The 13,619-nt window shown below is 45.3% G+C and overlaps 1 protein-coding gene across 1 annotated transcript in view; it reads right to left on the bottom strand.

Annotated features, from left to right (window-relative positions):
• ABCA4 (ATP binding cassette subfamily A member 4) overlaps positions 1–13,619 on the bottom strand; it is a 116,389-nt gene that overhangs the window by 90,476 nt on the left and 12,294 nt on the right. Inside the window, exons 2-5 of the mRNA XM_048862192.2 lie at positions 13,492–13,586; positions 7,950–8,043; positions 4,248–4,389; positions 1,324–1,463 (exon numbers count right to left, since the gene is read on the bottom strand). Coding sequence (XP_048718149.2) covers positions 1,324–1,463; positions 4,248–4,389; positions 7,950–8,043; positions 13,492–13,557 — 442 coding nt within the window. The 5' untranslated portion in view covers positions 13,558–13,586. The remainder of the gene's footprint in view (positions 1–1,323; positions 1,464–4,247; positions 4,390–7,949; positions 8,044–13,491; positions 13,587–13,619) is intronic.

Here is a 13,619-nt window from a genome sequence, read left to right as displayed (position 1 = left end):
GCTGAGCAAGACCTTCCCTGTAATTGCTCCTGCAGGAAACCTAGGGTTGCTGTGGCACCAAGGACAGGAACTGAGAGCAGGGAGACTGTATCCTGTGCTTTCTGTGCTCCCCACTGTTCGTGCCTCACCAGTGTGGAGGAGGGATCAGGCTCAAAGGCATGCAGAAAAGTTAGGAGCTGGGACCAGGGAAATGGCAAAGGGAGAGACTGGGTGGGATGGGGACTGTGATGGGGTGGCTGAGTCTTGAAACTGGTTCAAAGAGCCAGGGGACTGATACAAACAACCTTAATTGTGGCATTTCCTAATTTTTGTATGCTTGGCTTTTCCCCCTTAATGTTCTCTTAACACAGTTTATATATGTAACTTACACACACACACAGAGCTAGTAATTCCTTCCATGCAGAGGAAAGAGTAGTGCTTCTCATCCTGTTTCTTTATCCCCCTGCATGAGTTTTGTTGGCTGCTTTATGAACAAGCAGAATACAACTTTTATTTTAAAATAAATCAGGCTATTGACTTTTTTTTTTTAAACTGGGATTCTGAAGCAGCACTAATATTGGGCTACACAGGATGCCTGGCAGCTGGAACACACTTGTTTATTTTCTGACTTAAATAGAGTTGACGTGCCCTGTAAAGGAACACCAAATGCAGAACTGGGATTGCAAAGAAAGTTGAAAAGCTTGAAAAACCTGGAGTGCAGCCCTGGAACTCTGAACTTCAAAGCTCTGGCATTTTGTGCTTTCCCTCACTCCCACAGAGCTGATTGTTTGGAATCAGTTTTTGCAGCTCGCTTCCAAAATGCAGCTCAGAATATATTTGTGTTCTTAAAAAGCCTACATTTTGGGGTATTTTGAGGTGCCCCAAGCTATTCACAATGAGTTAGTCCCCTCAAGGCATCCATACGGTATATGCACACACCATCCTAGAACACCTGCATCAGATGAGTTTATTGGAGTCACTGTATATATTCTTATTAACAAATATTTGCTGAGTCACAATATTAGATTTTAGCACGCACGTGCGCATACACACACACACACACACAAACAAACACACTTCTGAGGTGAAGGACTTGTAGCTAGAATAGGTCACTGCCACACTCCGGGGCAATCCATTTTTGTCCCACTAATTTTGGGAGTGTCCTTTTAGAATTTAAATCAATAATTTGTAAGGCCATTCAAATACAGAATGTTTAAATGTATGTTTATCAACAGGCAGGTGTGAATTGTATGGTCACTCCTGACATTATCTGCAGAGGCGAGGATTATCCAGCTCTTGGGCGGGAATGTACTACAGTCTAAAGAATATAATGAAACAAATTGCCTGCAATTCTTTCAGGATTAGTCCTCATTGTTTCCATAAACTGGATCATAATGCGTAATTCCTCCCAGATTCTGCCCAAGTCATGGATTTCAGATGCTTGGAGTAGAAGCTCTTGAGCATCTTGATACACTCTTGCTAAGCTGAAAGAAGAATCAATGAGTCATTAGAAAAGACTAATGACACAGGGCAGGTAAGACAAACCTTACATGTCATGGGAAACACGGAAACAAAGAGCATGAGGCTCTTCACACACAGGTTAATCTGGTCATACTGTTCACTAGACATATGGAGCAATGTTTGGATCTGGATTAGAATCCAAACTTCCCCAAAGTTTGAGCATGTTAAAACTTGGGATTTTGGTTAAACCCTTTGGAATGGCTTTAACGTTGTCAGGCTATAGACATGTCAACCTCTATGGATTCATTACAGCAGCATCAATCTAACGACTAGTACAGAGAAACTATTTTAGCTATTGTAACAGAGTCAAAGTTTGCACTAACCAGCAGCAACCTACAAGCCCAATTTGAAAATGAAAATTACTTTGAGCCTAATTTGGTCATGCTTGCTAATGTTGAGTAGTATTTTACTCAGGGTGCAGCCTTCCCACCCCATAGTTTAAGGTACAGTAGTACAATACAAGTAAGGGTGGAAGAATCAGGCTCTGTATTTGTGGAACAGGTACCAATAAATTCTAATAAGTAGCAGTGAGAAACAGAGCACATCTAGGTATTGAGCTGTCACGGATGACCACACCCTATGCAGTGGGCATGAGATAGAACCTGGACATACATCGGTGCTGATACACTGCATTTTTTTAAGAATGCTATATTTTTCCATACAAAGACTGATACTTTCAACCTAAATAACTTATTTTAGATGATAGGAAATAGCAAAACAAGAAGGAAGTCAAGTCAAATCTCTCAGAGAGCACAGTATGTTTGCCTCTTCTGATGTGTTGAATCTGATTTGCCTCACAAAGCAGCAGCAGGAAAAAAGAGACTACCTAGAAAAGTAAAGATAGCTTTAGATAAGCTATTACCAGCAGGAAAGTGAGGTGGGGGGAGAGAAAACCTTTTGTAGTGATAAACACCCATTTTTTCATGGTCTGTGTGTATAAAAACATCTTCTGTATTTTCCACAGTATGCATCTGATGAAGTGCATGTGGGGGGGAGGGATAGCTCAGTGGTTTGAGCACTGGCCTGCTAAACCCAGGGTTGTGAGTTCAATCCTTGAGGGGGCCATTTAGGGATTTGGGGCAAAAATTGGGAATTGGTCCTGCTTTGAGCAGGGGGTTGGACTAGATGACCTCCTGAGGTCCCTTCCAACCCTGATATTCTATGATTCTATGATTCTATAAGTGAGCTGCAGCTCACGAAAGCTTATGCTCAAATAAATTGGTTAGTCTCTAAGGTGCCACAAGTACTCCTTTTCTTTTTGCAAATACAGACTAACACAGCTGTTACTCTGAAACCTAGAAAAGTAAAGGTGCATTATTCAGAAAACAAATACACTAGCTCATAGGCCACTCAGTTTGATTTAACATTTTAAATGTTCACAGATAAACAAAAAAAGAAAGTGGAATGAAAAGGGAAAACCAAAGTGGGCCAGTTTCAGATGGCTGCACCTTTGACGGCCTTGATGTTGTTAGCTCATGGATGTTTCCGCTTTGGAGTCTCTAAAGCAATGTTACTCAGATTGAGGCTCATGAACTGCAAGTGACTCTTTAATGTGTCTTTCTGTAGCTCTTTGCAGCACATGATATTAAAACATTGTGATTTAATTATTAACCAATCAGGATGCTTTTCCTATATTAACAACCAAATGTAATGGATAAAATAATAATACTTGGTTAGTCATTTTGCTGTAAACTAAACTAAATATTTCCCATCATACTGTTTAAATATGAATATATAGTACTACAGTAAATGGAACAATGAATTTCACACTAATGTGGCTCTTTTAGGCAATGTTGATTGCTAATTTGGCTCTTGAACCTCAGAGGTCTGAGTATCACTTCTCAAAAGATAAAACCACCCCCTGACAAGTGGGCATGTGGCCATTACTTTCTGCATGTTTTAACAGATTTTGCAATTGTCCTCATTTTACTCTAGATGTCCTTGCCCTGCTAAACTCTGTGACTTGCATGAGTCAGCTATAATACACAACACACAGAAGCACTTGCAAAGATCATTCTGACCAAAAGATCAGAATTTTGCCCATCTCCCCATGAGTGAATTTAGTGTTTGAGAATTGACAGACTGAGGGAAGTCTTTTATATGTTACCAAGACAGGTACAGCATGGGCGGAGTCCATGCAAGCTTTCCCACATTGCCGGTTTGCCCCAGTCCTGATTTAGAGGAAGTATCTCAAATGGTGGGAAAAGACAATTCAGGTTCTATACTCTTAAATCCTGGGCCTTTGTTCTTAGAGTTCTACTATAATTGGCAACTGAAGTGGTGGTTTTTGTGATGTGGACATCTGTTCACTGGCAATTGGAGGGACACCACCAAACTCAATTCACACAGGCCATAGAACTGCCATCAGATGCAACCTTTTGGTCTTTATTGACCAGGGCTAGATCTAGATCTACATGCTACAGTTACCTCCATCTTGAACCATCCAGTCTTCCTGGATGCTCAACTTTCTGCCAAGGGCTGGATTTTAATTCACACTGCAGAATAATTCTATAAAATACCCTTTATCATGAATCCACCCCATTGATAGGGGATGGGGATTACAGCCAATCTGAGGGTGGACTTTGTGTCTGAAGTTATTCCATGACTGCTCACCAAGATCTGTCACATCTGTGATATGCATTAGAGACAGGCTGCTAGGCATTTCTCTAGGACCTCAGTATACTAATGCAGCCCCAACCTAGCACACACATCTCTTCCCTGAATGCAGTAGGTTCATCCTTGCTTACATGGAATTGTTGTAGTTAGACACGATGCCAGGAGATTCTCCACGGGTGGGGCTGCGGAAACAAGGATTGTTCATATTACAGAAGATGCCCTGTAACCATGGCAGTGTTCCTGCAGAGGGCATAGCCTTATTTGGAAAATGGCCTGTGTATATGAAACAGAGAAGAGAAGACAAAATATTAATTGTTGGGTTTCATTCCTAAGGCAGCTTGAATGAACACTGGAGCTTCACACGTTTTCTTGTTGCAAGAGGAATATTATGGTTACTTTGTTAGCCAGGAAAGTTTTTTTCAGGTTTTTGTCTTTGTCAAATAAAAAGACATATGTTCTGTGTATTATTTTCAAAACCACTCAGAATTGGTCTAACTCTGCTCCCTCTGAAGTCAGTGGTAGAACTCCCATTGATTTCAAAGGGAGCAGAGTTAGGCCAATGCTGACCATTTTGAAAATCCCACCCTCCACATTTACTAAAATGATTATGTTAAGGACCATGTCATATTAATATTCACAAATGTGAGAGTTAGAGGGGAGTAATTCCAGGCCTTCCAACCAAATAATTAATTTAATAGAATCATAGAAGATTAGGGGTGGAAGAGACCTCAGGAGGTCATCTAGTCTAACCCCCTGCTCAAAGCCAGACCAACCCCAACTAAATCATCCCAGCCAGGGCTTTCTGAAGCCCTAGGTAACCTATTCCAGTGCTTCATCACCCTCCTAGTGAAATAGTTTTTCCTAATATCCAACCTAGACCTCCCCCACTGCAACTTGAGACCATTGCTTCTTGTTCTTTCATCTGCCACCACTGAGAACAGCCTAGCTCCATCCTCATTCGCCTTCCTCTGTAGCATGGGGCACGGGTCACTTGCTGGAGGATTCTCTGCTCCTTGAAGTCTTTAAACCACAATTTGAGGACTTCAATAACTCAGACATAGATGAGAGGTTTTTTGCAGGGTGGGTGGGTGAGATTCTGTGGCCTGCATTGTGCAGGAGGTCGGACTAGATGATCATAATGGTCCCTTCTGACTTTAGTATCTATGAATCTTCGGAACCCCCCTTCAGGTAGTTGAAGGGTGCTATCAAATCCCCCCCTCATTCTTCTGTTCTGCAGACTAAATAAGCTCAGTTCCCTCAGCCTCTCCTCATAAGTCATGTGCCCCAGCCCCCTAATCATTTTAATTGCCCTCCGCTGGATTGTCTCCAGTTTGTCCACATCCTTTCTGTAATGGGGGGGCCCCAAAACTGGATGCAATGCTACAGATGTGGCCTCCCCAGTGCCCTTGATCTGCTGGCAATGCTCCTATTAATGAAGCCCAATATGCCATTAGCCTTTTTGGCAACAAGGGCACACTGTTGACTCATATCCAGCTTCTCGTCCACTGTAACCCCCAGGTCCTTTCCTGAAGAACTGCTGCTTAAGCCAGTCGGTGCCCAGTTTGTAGCAGTGCATTAAATTCTTCCGTCCTAAGTGCAGGACTCTGCACTTGTCCTTGTTGAACCTCATCAGATTTCTTTTAGCTTAATCCTCCAATTTGTCTAGGTCACTCTTGACCCTATCCCTACCTTCCAGTGTATCTACCTCTCTCCCCATCTTAGTGTCATCCGCGAACTTGCTGAGGGTGAAATCCATCCCATCATCCAGATCATTAATGAAGATGTTGAACAAAACCGGCCCCAGGACTGACCCCTGTGGCACTCCATGTGATACCAGCTGCCAGCTAGACATCAAGCCGTTGATTACTATCCATTGAGCCCAATGATCTAGCCATCTTTCTATCCACCTTATAGTCCATTCATCCAATCCATACTTTTTTAACTTGCTGGCAAGAATACCGTGGGAGACTGTATCAAAAGCTTTGATAAAGTCAAGATATATCACATCCACCGCCTTCCCCATATCCATGGAGACAGTTATCTCATCATAGAAGGCAATCAGGTTGGTCAGACATGACTTGCCCTTGGTGAATCCATCTTGACTCTTCCTGATCACTTTCCTCTCCTTCAAGTGCTTCAAAATGGATTCTTTGAGAACCTGCTGCAGGATTTTTCCAAGGAATGAGGTGAAGCTGACCAGTCTGTAGTTCCCCGGATTTTCTTTTCTTCCCTTTTTAAAAGATGGGCACTATATTTGCCTTTTTCCAATTGTCCAGATGTCCCTGATCACCATGAGTTTTCAAAGATAATGGCCAATTTCTCTGCAATCACATCAGCCAACTCCCTCAGCACCCTCGGATGCATTAGATCCAGCCCCATGGACTTGTGTGCATGTCTAGCTTTTTCTAAATAGTCCTTAACCTGTTCTTTCACCACTGAGGGCTGCTCACCTCCTACCCATACTGTGCTGCCCAGTGCAACAGTCTGAGAGCTGACCATATCTGTGAAGACCGAGACAAAAAAAACATTGAGTACTTCAGCTTTTTTCACATCGTCTGTCACTAGGTTGCCTCCCCCATTCAGTAAGGGTCTCACACTTTCCCTGACCACCTTCTTGTTGTTAACATACGTGTAGACTCCCTTCTTGTCACCCTTCACATCCCTTGCTAACTGCAACTCTAATTGTGCTCTAAATCTGCCCGATTACACCCCTGCACCTTCGAGCAATATTTTTATACTCCTCCCTAGTCATCTGTCCAAGTTTCAACTTCTTGTAAGCTTCCTTTTTGTGTTTAAGCTCACTGAAGATTTCACTGTTAAGCCAAGCTGGTTGCCTGCCATATTTGCTATTCTTTCTGCACGTCGGGATGGTTTGTTCCTGCGCCCTCAATAAGGCTTCTTTAAAATACGGCCAGCTCTCCTGGTTGCCATTCCCCCTCATATTAGCCTCCCAGGGGATCCTGCCCATCAGTTCCCTGAGGGAGTCAAAGTCTGCTTTTCTGAAGTCCAGGGTCTGTATTCTGCTGCTCTCCTTTCTTCCTTGCGTCAGGATCCTGAACTCGACCATCTCATGGTCACTGCTGCCCAGGTTGCCACCCACTTCTACTTCCCCTACCAATTCTTCCCTGTTTGTGAGCAGCAGATCAAGAGAGGCATGGCTCCTCGTTGATTCCTCCAGCACTTGCACCAGGAAGTTGTCCCCAACACTCTCCAAAAACTTCCTGGATTGTCTGGGCACTGCTATATGTCTCCCCCCTCCCAGCCGATGTCAGGGTGATTGAAATCCCCCATGAGAACCAGGGCCTGTGATCTGGAAACTTCTGGGAAATTTCTTGGGAGGATTTCCAACAACAGGCCTAATTCTGGCCAGATCTATAACCTTCCAACACCACCGATATCCCAGAGGGTAAGTCAGACCAGCGTTTAGACCAATATGTGCGTAGAGCCAAGCAATTACATTTGGAAATGAGAAGAGGGTTTATTGGCAGAGCAAGGTGCCATCAATGGCAGAGAACTAAGCAGCACTCAGAATCCTCAGAACAGACAACTCCCAGTATCTACTATTAGGATAGTATTGGTACGGCTGCTGCCTTTATAAGCAGGGAAATGGCCCATAAATTAACATAGGATTTTTTGTTGTGTTACTTTAATTCAGGGACATTATATGTCCCCAAATTACTAAAACTATAAACTACTTAGGGCAGGGCCATCTTTTTATGTGTACAACACTTAGCACAACTGGGCCTTGAGTCCTGATTGGGGCCTTTAGGCATTAATAATTTTTATTGCAATAATTATTATTATTATTTTAGTTTTATAACATATATTCTTACATTCATGTTGGCGATAGACTGGATTAGCCTTCCTCAGCCAGACAAGGACAAGAAATAAAGACAAAGGCCATGCAAGCTCCACCAGAAAACGAAGCTGGGGAGAAAAAAGTGTATACAAAATAAATGTGACATAATAAATCCAGTAATTTACCAAATAAACAGAGCCCCACTGAACATCACCATGAACCCAGTGCTCCTCTCCCTCCCCTGGAAGAATGTTTAAAAACCAAGGGCGATTAAAGAGCTAAGGTGAAAAAAAAGAGGAGGCAGCAGGTGCTAAACAGCTAAGAATAGAGGACTAAAATAATAGCAAAAAATAATAATTCTAGACTGTTGTTGAGAAGAGCAGCTAGTGAGACAGTGATGCAGGACTGCCGGGCTGGGTGGGGGAGGCTGGAGAAGAAGAAGAAGAATAGTAACCATGCACTGAGCTTCTCATGAAATGGGATTAACAGCCTCTGTGGCCCACAGGAAATTATAGGGATGAAAAAGGACAAGGTTCATGTAGCACACCTGAAACCAATGCCTTCTGCTGAGTTAGCAGTTGTACCCCCACAAAATATATTTTCCCTTCAGATGCTTGTCTGGCTAGTTAAAACTATTCATTTTTTCCCTTTTGATATCTTTCTTTGATAGCTATAGCATATAGCAACTACCACACATTCCACACTTTGCTGGTCCTTTACTAGTATTGTTTGGTGCTGTATGCGCTGGTAGAGCTTGCTGTGTTTTTCTGTTCCTACCCACCTTGCGTTACATTTTTCTGTAACAGCTACAACAGATTCTTCCGAAATCCTGAATAGTTAGTTTGCACATAGGAAATTCTCCCCCGGGGCACCAGATATGTACAGCAATCTGCAGAATGCATCATGTGCCCTGGGCCTTCTTCAGGCTAAATGGTGACAGGGGATCTAGCAGAAAGAAATTCCACAGTATAATTAAAAACAGGGTTTTGGAGCTGCCCTGTCTTTTCCACTGTAACTTTGTCTATTAGCTTTAATTAAGCTCAGCCTAGGTTTATGGCCAAAGGGTGGAGAAATTTTTGCCAAGCAAGCATTTCCTATTTTACACATTTAATCTTGAGTTAAAAAAATGCAGTTTAGTGCTTCTAAAAGCCAGACAGGAGTTTGGGTTGGGGGGGTGGGGGAGGCGGGAGCACTGCTAGACCAAGGGATTGGGAAACCTGACACTGTGCAGATCCTCCTGTTTTCCCACCTCTCTGGCCTGGAGTAAGGAATAGCTGTGCAGTTGGGATGACGCCTCTCTGTATGGTGACCAGACAGCAAATGTGAAAAATCGGGACGGGGGTGGGGAATAGGAGCCTATATAAGAAAAAGACCCCAAAATCGAGACTGTCCCTATAAAATCAGGACAATCTGGTCATCCTAACCTCTCTGTCCCCCCCAGCTTTCACCTCCCCAGCAGCTAATCTGGCCACAAAGCCTGGATTTTCCCTAAAAATTAACATCCACTTGAGTTCATTTGTTAGGATGGCTGGACAGGCCCTACCACCAGTGATTTTAGTGGAAGAAAAATCAAACAGGCTCCTAGGGTATGTCTTCACTGCAGAGTTCTCCAGGGTTCTTACCTGGGTGTTGTTGCCTCTAATCACCTCCTGTCCACATACAAAAATCTCAGTCTCAACCCAAGATAGCTGGCTCCTCTCACGCGCTAGGCTAAAACCGTGTGCTGCTTTCACTCAACTTGGTAACCCAGCTAAAAGGTCACTTGAGTGCTGACAATACTCTAATGCCTTCCCACAGTTCCCTGTGTGTGCTCAGAAGGAAAGACAAGTTCTCCCACAGCTCACTGGGAAAGAATCTGAGTGGCTCAGCTCACTGCACCATACAGAGCCATGGGCTAAATGCCCTCAGAAGTTCTAGCACCTCGCACAGGGGAGCGCACTGCCGCTTAGTACAGCGTTTGCCATGCGCTAGGCCCACACTCGGAAAGGGGCACAGTGCCCAGACCATGGCCCCACCCCCCTACTCTGTTTGTGCTCCACCCTGAGGCCCCACCCACTGCTCACTCCTCTTTGCCCCAACTCCCTCGCTCGCTTCTCTCCGCCCCGTAGCCCCTCTCCCGCACCCACAGCTGGCTCCTCTTTTCCCCCCATGCCTGCCGGCCGCTCGCTTCTCTCTGCTCCCTGACCCCTCCTCTCCTTCCCCCTGCACATCCACCACTATCTCTGCCCCTACCCTCCACCCGCCTGCCCCCTCACTCCTCTCCACCCTCTGGCCCCTCCCCCACACAGGCCCCTTGCTCCTCTCCATCCCCTGGCCCCCCTCGCCTCTACCCCCCATCTCCCACTCCTCTCCACCCCATGGCCCCGCCCATCCTCCATTCCCCCCCCCCGCTGCTCACCCTGAAGGCATAGTCCTTCCACTTTTAAAAGAGGGGGCCATGGCCTCCTGACCCCCCCCATTCGGGCATCCCTGTTGCCAGGTGTCCGGTTTTCAATCCGGAAGTTCAATCAAAAAGAAGACCTGGCAGTGTTGGGTCAGCACTGCTGACTGGACACCAGAAGTCCGGTTGCAGGAGTATCCGCAATCAGCCTCCCCGCCAGGAGGGTGGGAAGAGCAGCTGCTTCTGCCTGGAGGAACTGCTGCTCTGCTGGAGAGAACTGGCTCCCCTGGCTCTGGCAGAGAGAGGTAGGTGCTGGCTCCGCGCCACCCTGGGAGGGATCCTATCTGTCCCCCCTGCCCCACTGTGCTTGTCCCCCGGCTCCTGCCTCACTCCAGGGACTGATCTGGGCAGCCCCGTACTAGCACAGCCCTGCCGCTGCCTCTGACTCCCAACCCACAGCCCCTGGTATTCCAACCCTGGGATCCCCCTTCCAGCCCGGCTAGTGGCCCTCACTCCCAAGCCATAGCCCCCTGCCAGCCCATCCCTGGGCTCCCCCACAGAAATTAAGGAATAACGATAGATGAAGGCAAAAAAACCCCACCCTCTTCAGCGCAGTGAGAAGCGCATTAGACAAGACTTTTTAATTTTTGTTACTGAAAGTTGTGCATTTTATCCTCTGTGCAGCTATTGAAATCTCAAGGATTTTAATTCTAATCCTGCTCCGGTATATATACAATATATAGCCTTGTTTTACAATTTTACTATTATGTAGAGTTTACTACCATGTCCAGAAGTCTTTGATTTTTAGATGCCAAAGAAATTAAACACAACTCTTATTTATCAGATTAATTACATTTATCTTTTAATAATAGTTTTAAGGTCTGGCTTTAGAAAGTGCCATGTACTGAGTGGACAAAAATGGTATTGTATATTATGAAGGACCAAATAGCTTATAATAGGCTCATTTATGGGGAAAAGTTTCATGCATGTTTATTCCTGCATTTCTTGTAAGTGGATAGTTGGTCCAGGTGATCAAGGCCGGCGAGTTATATATGGACAGCAATGGGAGAGGGGACAAGCAGATTTAACATGGAGACCAGCAGATTGATGGAGTCCTGCAGTCCTTAAGCACACAGGTAGTCTAGTCTCCATTGACTTCAAGGTCTGAAGGAGCTATTGTAGAGGGCACAATGGCTGCTGTATTTCCTGCAATTGCTGCCATTTCCAGTGCCGCCTTCGTTATTAATTTTTTTAAAACCACAAAGTATTTGGGGTTAGCATGAATGTGAAAGATACTCTGTGAAACCTGACTTCATATCAGTAAGTCTCAGTTGAGTTTGCAAAATTGCACGCAACATGAAAGGTGGCCTAAAGCAGATTCAACTAAGATCCGGTGGCAGATGACTGGCTATTTCTATTATAGGGCTCAAAGACAAAGGCACACTAAGAATCAGGTCTGTATAGGGAATCATTTCAACCCATCCCACGATTCTGTGATAGCCGCAGGAATGTCTCACTTACCATAGTTCATGTCTCGTGTTTAAGCCATATTGTCTTTAGTTAGGGTTACCATACGTCCAGGTTTTCCTGGACATGACCCTTTTTTTTCATCCTCTGTCCTCTGACCGGGTACATTTTTGAAATAATAGGAAATGTCTGCTCCTGACATTGCAGCTCAGAAAGAGCAGTCTCCATGCCCTGATTGGTCCCTCCCCTGCATTCTGCCTGCCCCGGCCCCAGCCAGCCTGCCAGGTAAGCAGAGCCACCAAGCGCCTCTATGCTGGACCACCTGCCCTCCTGCGGGGCCTCAGAACCCAGCCAGGAGGGATGACAGGGCCTGGCCCTGGCTCCCTGCCCTAAGGAGGGGGAGAGGCCCTCAGGGAGGCTCTGACTGAGAGCTGGCACTGCATCTTGGGCCTGTGCCCGCCATCCAGCTACCATGACAGGGAGCACAACACTACCACCCACCTTGAGTGAGAGGCACAGGTGCCCCCTCCAGCATCCACCAGGTACTTCCTACAGCACCCCCCAAATATCCCCTCCCAGTACACATACCCCAGTCCAGCACTCCTCCCCCACAAAATACCCCCTCAAGCAGCCCCCAAATAGCCCTTCTAAGGGGACACAACCCACCTGCACCCCCCCAAATATTCCCTCCAGCACCGTACCTCCAGCTCCCCTTTCCCCTCTCCTGATAGTGACTTTTATTTGGGAACTTGAAATTTGGTAACCCTATCTTTAGTTAGAAATATAAGGCCTGATCCTGTGAACTCCCTCAGCTTCTTTTGACTTGAAGCCAGTGGAAACGGCGAGCTTCCATCACCTCAGAGAACCAGGCTGTAAGCGCTTGTCTACGCTGGCAATTTACAGCGCTGCAACTGTCTCGCTCAGGGGTGTAAAAAAGCATCCCCCTTAGCGCAGCAAGTTTCAGCACTATAAAGCTCCAGTGTAGACAGTGACCCAGCGCTGGTAGCTACGCCCCTCGTGGAGGTGGGTTTTTTAGAGCGCTGGGAGAGCTCTCTCCCAGAGCTGTGCCATGACCACACAAGCCATGTTAAAGCGCTGCCATGGCAGCGCTTTAGCGTTGCCAGTGTAGACTAGCCCTAAGATAATTTGGTTTAAAGAAATAAAAAATGAACAATAGTAAATAAGGCATTTACGTAATATGTATTAGTTGCTCTGTCCTAGAGAAAGTATTACGTGAAAGGATTTAAACTGTTTCTCCAATTCTTGCTTACCTTGTTACTGTTGTCATTCAACCATGTAATAAAAAAAATTGAGCTTTTTTCTGTGCAGTTGGATTCACATCTAAATATAAGTGCACATGAGTGGCAACATTAAGATTTGTAGCCAGACTTGCCCTAAGTTGTGGGGTACACAAGTCATTTTTGTTGGTGCCTATCTTTACAGCCAAGCACCAAAACCTCAGTACCCAGAACTATCTTCACTGTATGCCATGCTGTTTGTCAGATACTCAGTACAATGACCTCTGTTCTAAATTTACTCTGTAAAGTGCATCTTGCAAACAAATGGACGAAGCCTACAGACAGGCCTACAGACAGCACAGCCGATTTCACTCTGTGGTACGCACGTGTTTAGCAGGCTGATAAATGCACCAGTCATTTGACTATCTGCACTGTATTATTCTCAGCATGTTCTAAAGCAGAAACCCGAAGACTAAGGTTTTATCTTTTACCTTTTGCCTTTTCCTGAGTGTCCAGTTCTTCCACAGCAGAAGTCTGACCTGTCTAAGGAAGCTCATTGTTCTTCTGCATCAACAGCGCCACAAACCTGTAGTATAAAATGCATCCATCTTTATCTCTT

This window comes from Caretta caretta, chromosome 8, assembly GCF_965140235.1.
Source record: "Caretta caretta isolate rCarCar2 chromosome 8, rCarCar1.hap1, whole genome shotgun sequence".
Lineage (NCBI taxonomy): Eukaryota > Metazoa > Chordata > Testudines > Cheloniidae > Caretta > Caretta caretta.
The sequence above is the reverse complement of the archived record's forward strand: the minus strand, read 5'-3'. Positions and strand labels throughout refer to the sequence as shown.